The 17,127-nt window shown below is 46.4% G+C and overlaps 1 protein-coding gene and 1 pseudogene across 2 annotated transcripts; both read right to left on the bottom strand.

The window, feature by feature from the left end:
* Positions 1 to 1,940: 1,940 nt before the first annotated feature.
* On the bottom strand, positions 1,941 to 4,001 carry LOC310799912 (E3 ubiquitin/ISG15 ligase TRIM25-like). The gene has a single exon (XM_083662521.1). The coding sequence runs from the start codon at positions 3,984 to 3,986 to the stop codon at positions 2,328 to 2,330; it is 1,659 nt and encodes a 552-aa protein (XP_083518647.1). The 5' UTR covers positions 3,987 to 4,001; the 3' UTR covers positions 1,941 to 2,327.
* Positions 4,002 to 8,308: 4,307 nt separating this feature from the next.
* On the bottom strand, positions 8,309 to 9,991 carry LOC310800050 (large neutral amino acids transporter small subunit 3 pseudogene; annotated as a pseudogene). Its single transcript has one exon. The product of its transcript is annotated as a large neutral amino acids transporter small subunit 3 pseudogene (transcript).
* Between the last annotated feature and the right edge of the window lie 7,136 nt (positions 9,992 to 17,127).

The following is a 17,127-nucleotide window of genomic DNA, read 5'->3' as shown; positions in this document are numbered from 1 at the left end:
CATAACTATATATACACACCTACAATAATATCCTCTCAATCAAATGTGTTGTTCTAAGATACTGAAATATGAGTCGATAACAGTTATCCCCTGAGCTCTTTTGCAAAATATGCAAAAATTCAAAGTTTACTTTGACCTCTCTGAGGTCCTGTACCAGCTGCCTTCTTTCTGACTCATATTTCTGACAGTGTATCATTACATGTTCAATTGTTTCTTGACATCTACCTGTATTATGCTTTCCTATGACTAATGAACTGTTTAATCCAGTGTCTGTTAGAGCCAGTTTTGTATGAGGACGGTGCACCACCTATAGGTGAAAGGTTGGCAAAGCGGTATAGTTATATAATGTTATATATGGCCCTCCTTGATCTAACTTCGTCTCTCTCTTTCCTTATATTAAAAAAAAAAAAAAAAAAAAAAAAAAAACCTAACCAACCTTGTACCACTAACCTAAACTTGTACCACTGTTCCTTCAGAAGTTGTAGTTGTCACAGACTGTGCTCCATAGTTGATTGTTCTATTGCTGACAAAAAATGTGTTATTGTAAGTCGCTTTGGATAAAAGCGTCTGCCAAATGACGTAATGTAATGTAATGTAATGTTATAACACCACGTTGTATATTAAAACCTGAGTTTATCTCTCTGTGAAAACACAAGTAAACTGCAAAGTTTACTTTTTGGAAAAGTATTTATTTGTACACTTTACCTACATTGTGCTTTAAATTGTGGTAAAATCAAGCAAAAGATGGAGATGTCCATTTAGTGTTACTGTGTACCTACAATAGATATAGATAGATAGATAGATAGATAGATAGATAGATAGATAGATAGATAGATAGATAGATAGATAGATAGATAGATAGATAGATAGAGTACTTTATTAATCCCCTGGGGGAAATTCTTGTGTTACAGCAGAAGCCAATGTCAGTACATCTCAGTAAAAAACACACAAAAGAAAAAGCCAATGTCAAAAATATGTCAGACATAGAGACCATGTCAGAAACATGTCAAGAAAGCACAGCATTTAAGTGATCCTATCTACAATAAAGTTAAATCAAATAAGATAAGAAAAGAAATTGCACCTGTAATTTACAGCTGTAGCAAGCACACATGTTCTATGTGGCCAAAATGGACATTTGCAACATCATTATAATTATAAAGTGACATACAGCAACAGCAATGATGAAATGAGGGTTCACCAGCGTATCTATGGGATAATGCCTCCTAGCAAATGTAAATCATTTACAAGCTCTTTGAAGTAGGGGTGCGTTTAAGACGAAACGCAGGACGCTTTAAATTCTGCATATGAAAAGATACATTTCAAAACAGGAAATTAAAAAAAGAAAACTCAGATGAACGCTGCGACCTCCGTGTCCTCTACAAAACCTGCAGGAAAAGGTCAAATTGATCTTGGAGCGATCCACCATGCCTATAATCTTCCCCCTGTGGCTTTACTTTACTTTATTTGTTGATTTAGACGGGACAATAATGCAACAATTAATAAACACATCAAACATGCAACAGATAAATCAGACCTGAAACATGATGTAAAAGTGTCAAAAGTGGCAGATTTAGCACGAGGCTAGATTCCATCCGCAGTCCCCAAACATAAAAACAGAGGAATATAGAACAGTAAGAGCTACATACATAATTAATAGAACACAGTCAAACGAAACATAGATAGTAAGGTACACTCAAAAATACAAAAACATACTATAAATGATTACATGTCTGGTTGGCTTTCAACCATTGTTTTAATTGATTTCTAAAAGTGGCCAGGGTGGGGCTTTCCCTCAAGGAAACTGGGAGCAATGTTCCACTGACAGTGGTTGAGTCTTTTTCATGGGGGCCATTTTGTGTGGAAAAGGCGGGTGGGTGTTACACTAAGGAGGGTTTCCAACTTCCATGATTGGAATTTGGAAACCCTCATTAGTGTTTTGTTGCACCTGTGTTTCTTCTGCCTTTTCCACACAAAATGGCCCCCGTGGTCTTATCGAAAAAAATCACCCAGGTGCTGAAGTAAGCGGTGCAGACAGACACCACTCACAACTGCCTGATGACATCACAGCCGAGCAATTGTGTGACATCATTTCCAGTTGAGTGACATCACTACACACACACACACACACACACACACACACACACACACACACACACACACACACACACACACACACCCTCTTCCTTCCAGACCCAAATCTCAGGTGACATCACAGTTGAACAATTGCAAATGCATTCAACACACACACACACACACACACACACACACACACACACACACACACACACACACACACACACACACACAGTTGCTTTAATAAGTCATGTCTACTTGAGCTTACACAGCTCAGCAGCTCCAGTGTTATAACACTCCAGTCCAGGATGGAGAGGCTGAGTGAATGTGGTCTGGACTCTGTGGAGGAGAGTCATGGTTTCAGAGACGCTGTAGAAGGACAGAATACCTGCTCTGTGATCCAGGTACACTCCTACTCTGGAGGAGGGAGGGCCTGGGATGGGAGTTTTGATACTGTTATGCATTAAGTGCCAACTCCTGCTGTCACACCCTAATGACCAAGACTTGTCATTGTATCCAAATATACTTTCCCACCCTCCTGTTCTGCTAAAATCTTTATATGAGACTGCTATTCTAACAGGGTGAACACACTTCACCTCCCAGTAACAACGTCCAGTCAGACCCTCTCTACTCAGGACCTGATGCAAGGAAGTGAATCTGTCTGGGTGATTGGAAAATGACTGTGATACACTCATGCATGTTTCTTTTCTGTTCGCCTCAGATAATAACAGCAGTTTGTGTTCTGGGTTTGGATCCCATGTGATCTGATGTGAATATTGTAAGAAGTCAGCTCTGGTCTTGGGCTCTGGTTGTGGCAGTAAAACATCCATCACTGTCAGTGAGATCTTAGGACATGCCTCTGTCAGAATGTCCTGTAGTTTATCTCTGACCTCTGACACAGCTGCAGTCACATCCTCAAAGTAGTGCAGAGGACGGGTATCGATCCTGGGTGAGTCTGTAGCTTCACTGAGACGTGACAGCGAGGGGTAACTGTGGAGGAAGTGGATGTGATCCTCTGTGTGTGAGAGCTGCTCCAGCTCAGTGTGTTTCCTCCTCAGCTCAGAGATCTCCTGCTTAAGCTTCTCCTGACGTTCTTCAGCCCGACTCGCTTCCTCTTTCTGCTGGGATCTGATCTGCTGCTTCACCTCAGAGCCTCTCTTCTGAATGAGATGGACCAGCTCAGTGAAGATCTTCTTACTGTCCATCACTGCTTTATCAGCAGAGAGATTCATAGCCTTCAGGTTCTGTTGTAGCACCTTCACGTCTTTCTCTCTGCCCTGGAGTCTCTTCTGGATTTTCTGCCGATTCACCCTGAACCCTTTCTGCCTCTCGGCCCTTTCTGCGGCAGCTGAGACTGTGTCGTGTCCCTTATGTTCGTCCACGGAGCAGAGATAACAGATACACTGCTGATCAGTACGGCAGAACATCTTCATCACCTCGTCGTGACGAGAGCAGACGTTCTCCTGAAGCTTCACGGTGGCTTCCACCAGCTTGTGTTTCTTTAATGGAGCTGCATCATAGTGAGGCTGGAGGTGCTGCTCACAGTAAGAGGCCAGACACACCAGACAGGACTTGAGGGCTTTCAGCTTTCTCCCAGTGCAGACATCACAGCCCACATCTCCAGGTCCAGCATAGCAGTGATCAGGAGGAGCAGCTTGGAGTCCGGTCTTCCTCAGGTCCTCCACCAACTCTGCAAACATGGTGTTTTTCACCAGGACAGGCCTCGGTGTGAAGGTCTGTCTGCACTGGGGGCAGCTGTGGATTTTCTTCTTATCCTCTTCCTTCCAGCAGTCTTTAATACAGCTCATGCAGTAGCTGTGCCCACAGGGAATAGTCACCGGATCCTTCAGTAGATCCAGACAGATCGAACAGCACAGTTTTTCCCCGTCCAGCTGAAATCCTTGCTGCGCCATTTCACTTCTCAGTGACAGTGAGTCGGATAGTTTCACTTCCTCTGAACTGAACCAAGCTGGGCTCTGCTCCAAACCAAACCTCTGTTGTTGTCTTCATGTTCATGTGCTGATCTGCAGTGAATGGGCTGGTCAGCTCTTGCACTTCACAGCATGTTTACACCCATCTTTAAACTTGCAGATCTGTGAAAGGGGAGGAACAGGAAATATGTGGAGAGAATGGAACTGGCTGAGACCGGGGAGAAGAGGGAGGGGTGATCAGGCTTTGCTTCATTCCAGGAAGAGGAGTGTTAAATACAAACTTTTCAATCTCTCTCCCCCCTTATCCCTGCAACATTTCAAAATAAAGTTCCAAACCCTTGGAAGTGGCTTGTGGAAATTATTAATTTAGAATGGTTTGCTCTCTCTCTCTCTCTCTCTCTCTGTCTTTCTCTCTCTCTCTCTCTCTCTCTCTCACACACACACACACACACACACACACACACACACACACACACACACACACACACACACACACTAAGGGCCTGTTGAATTTCATCATGATACGATATTATATAGATTATTTTGACAACGATACAATATTTGCTGAAATCACAAAGTCTGTCACGACACGATATCGATTCAATTCAGGGGTCTGAATTGTCTGATCGATATGAGACGATATCATATGTTCATTTAACACAATCAGCACAATAGCCACAAAATGCAATATCCTCTTAAATGGCAATTAAGAATTTGTAATTCTTTTTAAGGGCCTTCATTTTCCCTAAATTGATGTATCAACTTTTAATACTTTTCAAGACCCTGTGGATACCCTGTAATTAGTCTGTGCAATTTTCACTGCAATTATATTCATTAAAAAAGGTTGATTTGACAAAAAGACTCATACTGTATGTATTCCGGTGAATCACTTCATTCCATTTTGGGGGGATTTTTGTTTAAGTCATGACGACATCACAGCAGACAGGGGAACAGGGGGGGAACGTCTAAAATCAATACAAACCTCTTTCGTTTTGGAAACGTTGAGTTGTAAGGAAGCGTTTTCGCACCAAGAAACAAAGTCGTCGATGACTTGGCCGTGTCCCACATCATCATCGTCAAGCAGACTGACGATGACAGAATCGTCAGCGTACTTGACGATGAATCTGTTGGCGAAACGGCTGCGACAGTCGTTGGTGTATAGAATATATAAGAAAGCAGATAAAACACAGCCTTGGGGCGAGCCGGTAGAGGACAATAAGATACTGGACAGTATTCCATTGACCCTCACCTGCTGAGATCTATTCGTTAGGAAATCTAGAAGCCAACCAACGAGGCACTTATCCAGACCGAAAGAGCTGGTTCATTTCTCGACCAGAATGTGCGGCTGGATGGTGTTAAATGCTGATGAGAAATCAGCAAAGAGCAGTCTAACGTGATTCTTACTGCCCTCTAGATGCTTGAATATGAGAAGGTTCAGTAAGGTGGCTGTAGCATCCTGCACGCCTCTATTAGCCCGATAGGCAAACTGAAGTGGATCGAGCAAAAGAGTCAGTTTTTGTTTACTAGCTCATCCTTCACTCGCCTCTCAAACTGTTTCATGACCAGGGAGGTTAGGGCCACTGGCCGGAAGTCATTGAGTGATTTTGGATTGGTGCACTTGGTAGTCTCTTAGAACAGACGAGTTGGCTTCCGCAGTTTTCAAATGCTTCCGCCATACCGTCTGTACTTCGTGGGGGAGAATCATGCACCAACCGGAATGGGAAGTAGAAAGGCGGGTTTTCCGCTCATTAGTCCAATCAGAATCGCAGAAAGGCGGGTCTTCCGCTCATTAGTCCAATCAGAATCCAATATGCCGCATTTTTCGAGGACACACGTGTCGTGATTGGTCGGATTCGGTCAAACTTCTTTCCTGTCTGAAGGTTTTTTCCCCAACTTCCTTGTGCATGTTCTGGGGGTGTAACGTACAGACTGTGTATAGCTGCATTCGCCGGATGTAGATGAGACAGTCTGTTTTAAGAGACTATGCATTTGGCAACAGGGACCACAATCGATTTTTTCCAAAGGGACGGCACCCTCTGCTGGCGGAGTGACAGATTGAAAATATGGCTGAAAATGGGACCTAATTGCTCAGCACATACCTTTAAAATACGCCCGCTTAAGTTATCTGGGCCAGGGCTTTTTTTAGGTTTGCACCCTTTGAGACATCTTATTACATATATAATAATCTGAGAGAGAGAGAGACAGCATAAGAGAGAGAGAGGGGACATAAACCTGAGAGGCATACAGTTACAAACGTATTACTTTCAAATGAAAGTAACTAGTAATATTACTGCACTAGTGCTTTACTGCACTTTGTACTGCACCTTGCTTCTGATTAGTGCATTTGTACCTGTTTTATGTTTGTGTTTTTACCAACACAGTCTCACAGAAAATTGTATAATACCAACGTTTTGGACCAACGTTGCTATTTTACAATTTACATTACAGATTTTAGGGTTAGGATTAGAGTAGGGGGAGGGGTTAGAAACAGAAAATCTCCGTAAACCACGCCCAAACCACGGCCAGCGCTGTAGACACATACGTTACCATTTTACAATTTCTGAGCCGAAATTGTAAAATAGCAACGTTTGTCCACAAACGTTGCTATTTTACAATTTTTCTTACTTGTAAAGCACTGTGATCGGCCTGTGTTGTTGTAAATGTGCTCTATAAATAAAGTTGACTTGACTTGACTAATATGTAGTATATTACATTTTGAAAGTAACTTGCTCAACACTGATTATATGTAATAAATACACATATGTATGTAACAGATTTACATATTACACAATTATATACAGTAATGAACATAGTTATATACACCAATATAGATAGGATTCTGGGAATAGAGTTAGCACTCAGCCCAAGTCTTTTTCTGCTCGATCTGACTCCTGAAGACAAGTGTACTGACCAATTATATTCCTAATGACTGCAAGAAAAATGATAACACTGAAATGGAGACAACCACAACCACCTACAGTGAGTGGGACAATGGAAGCTCAAACTCAAGGAAGTTTATGTCATGGAATTTTTAACTGCTAAATTACAATTAAAGTCTGAGAAGGTGGTTACCTGTAGTAGGGTACTTCTCAACATGAGAGGGATCCCAGAACTTGTCCTGTCAATTTCTCTTTCTTTTTCACTAATTAAGTCTGTCATGTTTTGCTGTCAAGGATTGTATTGTGTGTCTGTCTGTCTTGTGTATATGTCTATCTTGTAAAAAAAAACATAATAAACACCTAAAGTAAAAAAGAAATAATAAATACATATTATTATTAATATAATAATAATAATATTATTAATATATTATTAATAAATAAATAAATAAATAAATAAATATATATATATATATATTAATCCAGGCCACCAGGGGGCCGTAAAAAATAAATAAATACTGATGACTGGTGCTAAAAAAAACAGCATAAAAAAGCATTAAATGCTGGTGCTCATTTTGAAGGCACGTACATAAAGAAATCCTACAGTTCCCACAATCCTTGGCTGTGTGATGATGCTCTCTAGACCAGTGGTTCCCAACCACCGGGCCGCGGACCGGTAGCGGGCCGCAACGCATTTGCTACCGGGCCGCGAGCCGCAACTTTTTTTTCCATCTATCTACCGGTCCGCGGCACAAAAAAGGTTGGGAACACCTGCTCTAGACCACCACCACCAGGCCATGGCCCAACATTGGTGGGGTGCTTGTAGCCGTTGGTCTCTGAGTGGTTGAGCGCCTGCGTCTCGTGGCCGGTGCCCCACTTTACCCTGACCTCCCTCTCCCTCACCAGGTGTTGGGGAGCCAGCGCTTGGGGCCCGGAACGTACCGATCTCCTGAGGGGATTTCTGAACTCCCCGCGAATATATTTGGAAAACCAACGGTCTGCTGTTGCAGGAATAAACTTGGTTCGTTGTTTCTAGCTTGCATTGTCTCAGGCGTGCCCATTACGGCATGTTGGAGGTCCCGCCACCTAACCCGCTCACGATCTGGATGGTCTTGTCTATGAGCACCTCCTGCGGTCTCGTCTATGAAGTAAAAGTGGTCTAGATCTGCAGAAGCATCTTTGAGAGATTGATAGCGCTCGTCTACCGGGCTAATACTCTGTGTGATGTGGGTGTTATCCACATGGCTTGGATGGAACGTGTCAAACTCGTCGATCTTGTCAAACTCGAGTGCACTGAGTGAACTGGTGTGCACATGTCATGTGCCTCCTCATATAGTGGCTGGTGGCAGCCAGGCACCTATGACATCACCGGTGATGTTATAACGCTTAAAAAATTATGACATCATCACCAAAAAGTAATCCAGGGAGTTAGGAGCTGGCTGGATCTGACTCATGGCTCCGTGGGGCCGGACAGATCCGGAGGTCGCCCCGCCGTGAGTAGGTACCGTACCTGTGAGGGAACCTTTCTAACACCAGGTGTCTGCGATGGTAGAACAGGTAACCCGGCAACAAGAAGCCGGCCAATGAGAAGATCAACAGGCCCAGGTTAATCCAGTAGGGGTCTCCTTTCAGCGGGCCGACCATGGAGATGAAGAGCGGCTGCTGCAGCAGAGCGAACACAGCGCTGATCATGGACTGCAGGCCGGTCAGCGTGCCAAAGTGGTTGGATGGGTAGACAGCGGCGTAGAGACCTCCGCAGCAAGAGTGGATGAAGCCTCGGACCATGGTGTGCAGGATGAAGGTCAGGATCTGTAGAGGCAGGTTGTCTATGAGGCAGCAGAAGCCGAAGGCCAGCAGCAGCAGGTTGGTGAAGATGAAGGCTCTCATGGCGTTGGTCACCTTCTGGATCTCACGGTCTCTCTTGGGCACACTAGACTGCTTCTGCTCCCCGCTTAAGGCGGGGCTCTTCTCCTCTTCACATTCCTTGATCTTCCAGTCCATGATGTAGCCGATCAGAGGACAGGTCACCAGGCACAGCAGCTGCAGCGTGCCGAAGATGGATGAGTAGAAACTCACGTTCTTCGCCGCCTTCTTCACCAGCTCTTCGGACGGGTGTTCCACGCCACGGGTGACCATGAACTCCAGCATCTTGTTCATGGCACCCATGAAGAACATGATCCTCAACTGGGACATCCCCATGGTAACCAGACTCCACAGGAAGATGGGGGAGAAAACCGACCGGCAGAAGGGAATGGCTTTGGGTGTGGCCTGAGCTTCAGCACCTGGAGGTAGTTTCTCTGTGGAGTGTCGGATGTCCACGTTCTTCTCACTCAGTCTCTCCCTCACTGTCCTCTGGTCGCTCGCAGCCAGCTCCTGCAGTGTCAGGATCGTATTGTAATCCACCTCGTCTGGTGCGGGGAAGCCCTCTACTGGCCAGTTGAGGAAACAGTTGCAAAAGACGAACGCAGCAAGACCCGCCCAAACCCACATGATCACCTGGAAGGACACACCTGCATCGTAGATCAGCCTGACTCCAGGGAAGGTGACGGCAGAGGAGGCGTAGGAGCCGATCATCAGAGACATGATGGTGGAGCTCAGGCTGCCAAACATGTTGGGGAGCGTGAGGGACGTGAAGGTTAGGCAGATGCCTCCGAAGCCGTTGAAGGAGAGAGCCAGGAAGATGAGCGCCGACAGCACACCAGGGTCGTAGGCAGACACTGACATCATAATGCAGGACAGTGCAAAACACAAACTGCCCACCAGGCGGATTGGGCGCGGGCCCAACTTGTCCATCAGGATGCCGAGGGGCAGGGTGGTGGCGCTGAACAAGAACGAGCCAATAGTGAAGCCCAGGTTCAGCATCTCTTCCTGGTCCACGCAGCTGAGCCACTCCGCCTCCTTGCCGCTGGAGGCGTTGCCCAGGGTCACGACCACCGAGTCATTCTCTGAGCACAGGTGGGAGTAGAAGCCCTCCCCCTTGAGCATGATGAGCAGCGAGCCCCAGCCCAGCAGCACGGCGGAACACAGCAGGTTCTCTATCACCGCCGTCACCGCCATCCACCAGCGCCTCCTGTAGGCCTGGAGGAGAGAGGGTGCCATCGCTGCTTTCAGCTGTGTCTTCTCAGAAAAAAGTAGGTGTGGCTTGTGGGGATGATATCTCTTTGTAAGCTTGTGTGCTCACTAAGTAGATGGATAAGTTAAAGAGGACTTTCACAGCTGGTTGTTGGTTTTGTGGATTCAGCCAGTGAAAGACTGGGCGATAAAACTGACGCAGGGTTCTGCTTCAGATCGAGGCTCTTTCTTCTGGTGGTTTCGTGTCACCAATGTGAGTGCTGATCTAATGATTACCAATGATGACATTATCATCAATTATGACATCATCACTGTTGACATCACATTCTTGAATGGGAGCTGGGGCTCTGTCTATTTCTCTGTTTCTCTGTCCCACTGTGATGTCATAAATCCCACTGTGACATCATCCGTGATGTCATAAATACCACTGTGACCTAATCAGTGATGTCATATATCCCAGTGATGTCATAAATCCCACTGTGTCATGGGGGTTTACCAAGGCCACTGGTTCGCTGGCACTTGGCCGCAGCAGTTTGCCGGCTTGGATCAGTCCTCCGCATTATATGAAATGTACCCGATAGTGCCTTGGCCCCCCTTTTCCTCTTTTCTCCCCATCATCACATGACGAGATCCTGGTTCATCCATCACTTCAAAACAACACTCCAGAAATGCCAACATCCCTGCAGAGAACTATACCAGCCACTCGTTCAGGATCGGGGCAGCCACATCAGCAGCCATACAGGGGGTATCCTCCGCCTCCCTTCAACAACTGGGTCGCTGGTCCTCATCAGCCTGTGCATCCTACATCCAACCAGAGCAAAACACCACGCCATACTATCAGCCCAAAGATCCCTCCTTCCATGACTAAAGAGGAAGCAAGCACTTCGTTGGTGGTGATCAAACTCTCCCATTTCATCAGTGATGTCATGAATCCCAGTGATGTGTGACATCATCAGTGATGTCATAAATCCCACTGTGACATCATCAGTGAATGATGTCACAGAAAAGAAGTGGGAGTCTGCCTTCAGACCCCAAGGGCGCGGGAAGCTGGGTGCGGTGGGTCCTGCAGCACCCCCTGGTGGCAAGAGATGTAAAAAAAAAAAATTTTTTTTTTTTTTTTTTTTACAGTGCACCTGAATGCAACATGCAAAATACCCGCTGAATAAGTGTCCAAATGTTCATCTAATTCTGGCCAATACTCCACTTCTGTTATAACATTTCAGTCTGGAAGATATAATCTTTATGACTAAAAGGCTAAATGAATAGCTTAGAAAATGAATAGCCCCGGGGACCCATGGTACTATTAATCCGGCCCTGGATATATGGGAGGAATAGCAGGTAGGCTATCACTGTCCCTGATTCCTGAGGGTAAATTGAGTAATGCTGCAGAGAAGAGGAGAAGACACTGAATAATGACATCACAACAGTATAATCCTAATGTTAATTTAAAATTAAATATTCCTCTAAATAAGGCTAAAAGTCCAAAAAGGGTGGGAGAGAGAATGAGGATTCCAACACAGCAGTGGGAGTGTGGCACATTGAAAGTGTATGCATGCACAATATTTCATTCACAAGCATACAGCTTGCCTGTCCCTTTAAGTACGTCTAGCTGGAGCAGTCAAACGTAAGAGTGTCGTCATGGTGAGGAAGTGAGCTCGCGCTGCTCTGTTAGTTGCCTGTTACCATCTGAATGGTCAAGTCACACTGCAGAGCCAGCCGACTCACTTTATTTTATTATTATTCCTTTCAGGTCAGTAAAACGTCACCAAGCGCCTTGATATAACAGTGGCACTGTATATTAGCTAGCGAAGCTGTTGATAAGATGTTTGGTTGTGGGCTGTGTGTTTTGTGTTGGGATGTGTGCCGACTGAGATAACGTACTTTGCGCTAAGCTAACGTTAGCATACTTGCACGTCCAGTAACGTTATGTGCCGGTCGGGCTGTTGTGCGTCAGATACAGTTAAATGAAGGGTTGGACTAACTCGCCAGCATGTGTTACTTGGTTGGGGTTCTGTGTGTATTACTAGATCGGGTGGTTAAACCTTAAAGGAATCCGGTTTTAGTTTGTTTTGAGAAACGCTAACTACGTTAATGCTAATAGCAGAGTGCTCCATTATAATGGACGCGTAGAGCAGATGACCCGGATGTCTGCGTTGTAAATGATCGTGGATCCAGTGTTACTGTATATTCTATATGTGTCACGGATGAAAGTACTCTATTCAGTTGGTTAATGTAATGTATTATTGTCTTGTTATTTGTAGAAACATAATTACTTTAGAGAATGGTTATTGTTGGGAATGTTATTATAGTATATTAGATGAATGTATGTGTGTATGACTGCTAATGAATCTGATCTTACTTTATTTGATAATATTTAGATTTACTTTTATATTTGTATCCATATTTGAAGTCTAATTATAATTACTTGAATAGGCAAATGTATAATTACTTGAATATGCGAATGTAATTCAGGGATTTGGATGCAATATGTATTTTTGTTTACATCAGTTAGTTGCCTGTTACCATCTGAATGGTCAAGTCACACTGCAGAGCCAGCCGACTCACTTTATTTTATTATTATTCCTTTCAGAATAAACAACACACAAAATATGTCACTCTGAGTCCATTCGTGAGGTTCATGAGTGCAACATATTTTTGGCGAGCCATCAGCCAGGAGTGAGTCGTGCAATTCAGCAGAGGAACCACTCCAGAAAGAGACGATCCTGAATCTCCTGATCACCAGCATCACCGCCATGGAGGATATGTTCGACGAGGTGAGCGTAGCGCTCCGTCAGTTGAGTAAGCCACAGCTCATCAGTGTGTGTGAGCATCTGGAATGTACTGCTCCCAAGGGAATATTCTCTGATATGACCAGGAGATCCCTGTTTAAAATAGTTGAGGCGACACTGGAGGACAAGGAGGAAAATGACAGTTCTGACAGTGTGTCTGAGTCTCTCAGAGATCTTCTCAAGTTTATTAGGGCCATGGGAGAAGCCGATGAAGACACAGAAATGAGAGAAGCTCGTGAAAACAGAGAAATGGGGGGAGCTGGTGAAGAGGCGACGCACATAATGCCGGACCAGCGTAACCAACTACAACAGGAGGTAGAACGTCTAACAGCCCGCCTCACACCTCTTCACTTCTCGTCCGAGGAGATAAGACAGAACATTCCACACCGTACATCACTGCCTGAAGTCACCTTACGGAGGGAGTTTAAGATCAATGGCCAAATAGGAGAAGGGGGCCAGAAGGACAAGCTATCCTATACAAGCCTGGTCCACCAGATTGATGCAGGCCTCCGTAAAGGACACTCAGAGACGGAGATCATCGAGGCAGTAGTACGAGCAGTGAACCCAGGCCTTCACCTCAGGGACATGCTGGAAATAAAGAGTGACCTCAACCTCTCCTCTCTAAAAATCATCTTAAGAGGCCACTATAAGGAAGAAAGTGCAGCGGACATCTACAACAGACTGGTCAATGTCTCACAAGAGCACAGAGAGTCTGCCCAGACATTCTTGTTTCGGGCCATTGAATTAAAGGAGAGGCTCTTATGGAAGTCCAGTGAGGGGGATGATGAAGACTACTACAGCCCCGACCTAATCCAACGGAAGTTCCTCAGGGCCATTGAGACCGGGCTCCTGAGTGATGCAGTCAAGTTTCAGGTGAAGCCACACTTGAGTGACCTTGCTGTGACAGATGAAACTCTCATTGAGAAAGTGAGTGAGGCGGCCAGTGTGGAAGGAGAGAGACAGAAAAAGCTCAAAAAGTCTGCCCCCATGAAGGGAGCTCATGTGTGTGAGATCCAGACAGAGGTCTCCAGCCCAGCTCTATCACAAGAGAAACAAACTCGTACAAAGACCAAGGTGAGTGAGTCTCAGTACAAGACAGTCCAAGCCCCAGACCCCAAAACACAAAAGGTGCTGGAAGAGCTTAAAGCAGATGTCAATGAGATGAGACACTTTTTCTTGGCAAACATCGAGTCTGCTAATCACCAGCCCCAGCGGGATAGGACCACATTCCAGCCACCTGCTTTTCAGCCCACCACATTCCAGCCACCTGCTCTTCAGCCCAGCACCTTCCATCCACATGGCCAAACATCCATGATGTACCAGTCCTCTGCCTACCAGCCTGCAGGAAGAGGGAGGCCAATGCCTAGACAGCGACCCAGGGGCTGTGCTTCATGTCAACAGGCACAGAGGGGGGATCAGTGTGACCACTGTTTTCGCTGTGGAGAATCTGGACATGTCTCTCGTGGCTGCAGAAAGCAGAGGCAGATGGGAAACGAGAACGGGCTGCTGAGGGGGGACCAACAGTAGCTCAATACCCAGGGTCCCACAAACAGTCAGAGAGAGAACAAATGACACTGGAACAAGACGAAAATCCAGCTCAAAACATTCAGGTCATAAACACAGCCACTATGACCATCCCACTGAATCCCATGCATGTCAGTTATAACAGTCCAAACAAGTCCAAACTCATCAGCCTAATTGGAAAACAGTGCCTTGTCAACTGCCTCCTAGATGACGTTCCAGCTGTCGCATTGTGGGATAGTGGAGCCCAGGCCACTGTCATCAACGAGGCTTGGAGGAAACTACAGCTCCCTCACACTGCTGTTAGGCCGATCGCAGAACTCCTTGGACCCGAGACGTTGACTGGTCTAGCTGCAAACCAGACAGAAATCCCGTTCACAGGCTGGGTGGAAGTGCAGTTTCAGCTTTGCAATGAACAGAGAAGAACCAAGGTGCTCACAGTTCCTGTTCTGGTCTCAGATGATCCAGGAGTTGCAGAGAGGCCCATCATTGGCTTCAATGTCATTGAGGAGATAGTGAGAGCTCAATGCCCTGAATCCAAGGTTGATCTGGTAACCATCCAAACCATGAGTGCTGCATTCTCCATCAAGCCAAGAATAGCCAAGATGGTGGTGAAGCTTGTCCGGACCCCTGACCCACAGGAGACTGTTGGTGTGGTGACAACAGGTCAGAGGAGAATGCTAATGTCTGCCAACCAGGTGACAACTGTGACACTTCCAGCCCACCTCGGAACAAAGTTCAAGGGGCAAGACATCCTCTTCACCCCCAATGACTCGCACCTGCTTCCAGAGGGACTTGAAATGTCAGAGGGCTTGGTGAAGACAGGTCATGGGAAGAAAGCTACCATCACTATTCCCATCGCTAATACCACCAATCACTGCATCTCACTTGACCAGCGCACCATTCTTGGACATCTCGAAACTGTCAAAACATTCTATCCAGTCACTCCCTCTCCTGAGCAACCACAAGTCTCGGGACCCACAGTCTCTACTACTAACCAGTACGCCAGCTGCTCCACTGTCAACACAAGCTTTGTCAACAGAGACTTGTCAAGCGAGGAAGCAAGCGCCAGACCTGGCAACGTACAAAGACCCAAGTGGCACCCCCCTGTGGATCTGGAACATCTGTCGGAGAATCAGAGGGAGGCTGTGAGAGAGGTGCTATTGCAGGAGTGTGAGGCATTTTGTTTTGACGACGATGACATTGGCTGCGTCCCATCACTGAACATGCATATCACACTGCGAGATCCCGCACCTGTTCAAAAGACCTATATCTCCATCCCCAAGCCGTTGCACGCAGAGGTTAAGGAGTATCTTCAGGACCTGCTACACAAAGGCTGGATTACTCCCTCCAGGTCCCCATACTCCTCTCCTATTGTGTGCGTCAGGAAGAAGGATGGAAATCTTCGCCTGTGCTGTGACTACAGGGAATTAAACAGCAAATCAGTGCCAGACCGTCATCCCATTCCCCGCATCCAGGACATGTTGGACTCCCTAAGCGGCAGCTCATGGTTCTCCGTCCTGGATCAGGGAAAGGCCTACCACCAAGGTTTCTTGGATCCTGTAAGCCGCCCACTGACTGCCTTCATTACACCGTGGGGCCTATATCAGTGGAACAGGATACCATTCGGCCTGAGCTCTGCCCCAGCTGAGTTCCAGAGGAGTATGGAGGAGTGTCTGAGAGGCCTCAGGGACACAATATGCCAGCCGTACCTTGATGACAACTTGGTACATAGCCCTACCTTCGAAGAACATCTGGAGCATGTGAGGATGGTGTTGCAGCGCTACAAGCAGCATGGCATAAAACTCACGCCCCGGAAATGTGAGATTTTCAGCAGGAATGTCAGGTTCCTGGGGAGAATGGTGAGTGGAGATGGTTACACTGTGGACCCCAAAGACATAGCCCCAGTTCAAGCACTGAAGGAAAGAAGACCAGCTACCGTGGGGGAGCTAAGGCAAATGTTGGGCTTCATCTCCTACTACAGGCCATATATAAGGGACTTCTCCAAGATCGCCAAGCCCCTATATGCGCTCCTCTCACCAGAGGTGCCTGTCTCAAACATGCCCAACTCCACAGCAACCACAGCCGTAAAGGGTAAGAGAAAGAGACAAGGGAAGAACTCCCACCAAATGCCCTCTCGAACCCCGATCAGCTGGGCAGAACACCACCAATCAATTCGTAACCAGCTTCTCGACTGCCTGTCCTCTCCTCCTATCCTTGGATACCCTGACATGACACAGCCCTTCGTCCTTCACTGTGATGCCTCGCAGGATGGACTTGGAGCTGTCCTTTATCAGAGACAAGGTGGGAAGATGACGGTCATCGCCTATGGCTCCCGGACCCTTACACCACCTGAGAAGAATTACCACCTGCATTCAGGCAAGCTGGAGTTCTTGGCCATGAAGTGGGCCATATGTGAGAGGTTCAGGGACTACCTGTATCATACTCCATCCTTTGTCGTATATACTGACAATAACCCCCTCACATATGTCCTCACCACTGCAAAGCTTAACGCCACTGGTCATCGGTGGGTAGCCGAGTTGGCGGATTTCAACTTCATAATCAAGTACAGGCCTGGAAAATCCAACTCTGACGCGGACGGTCTGTCACGTATGCCACTGGAGATCAACAGCTACATGGGACAGTGCACAGAGGAGATTCGGCCTGACGCCATCAGTGCTACAATAGCTGGAGTCACTGTGGGGAGAGAGAATTCTACCTGGCAGAGTGTGTGTATCCAAGCACTGGGTTTGGTCCAGGATGCCACTGTCGATACTCTAGGTACGCCTCTCACCCCCAAACAAATCAAGCAGGCTCAGGAGAAGGATCCTATCATTGGCCGAGCTCTCGTTTACATCAGCCGCA

This window comes from Poromitra crassiceps (assembly GCF_964638095.1).
Source record: "Poromitra crassiceps genome assembly, chromosome: 29".
Classification (NCBI taxonomy): Eukaryota; Metazoa; Chordata; class Actinopteri; order Beryciformes; family Melamphaidae; genus Poromitra; species Poromitra crassiceps.
The sequence above is the reverse complement of the archived record's forward strand: the minus strand, read 5'-3'. Positions and strand labels throughout refer to the sequence as shown.

Bases quoted from the DNA above. Each gene is read 5' to 3' on its own strand.
- LOC310799912 (XM_083662521.1), bottom strand. From the start codon at position 3,986: ATGGCGCAGCAAGGATTTCAGCTGGACGGGGAAAAACTGTGCTGTTCG.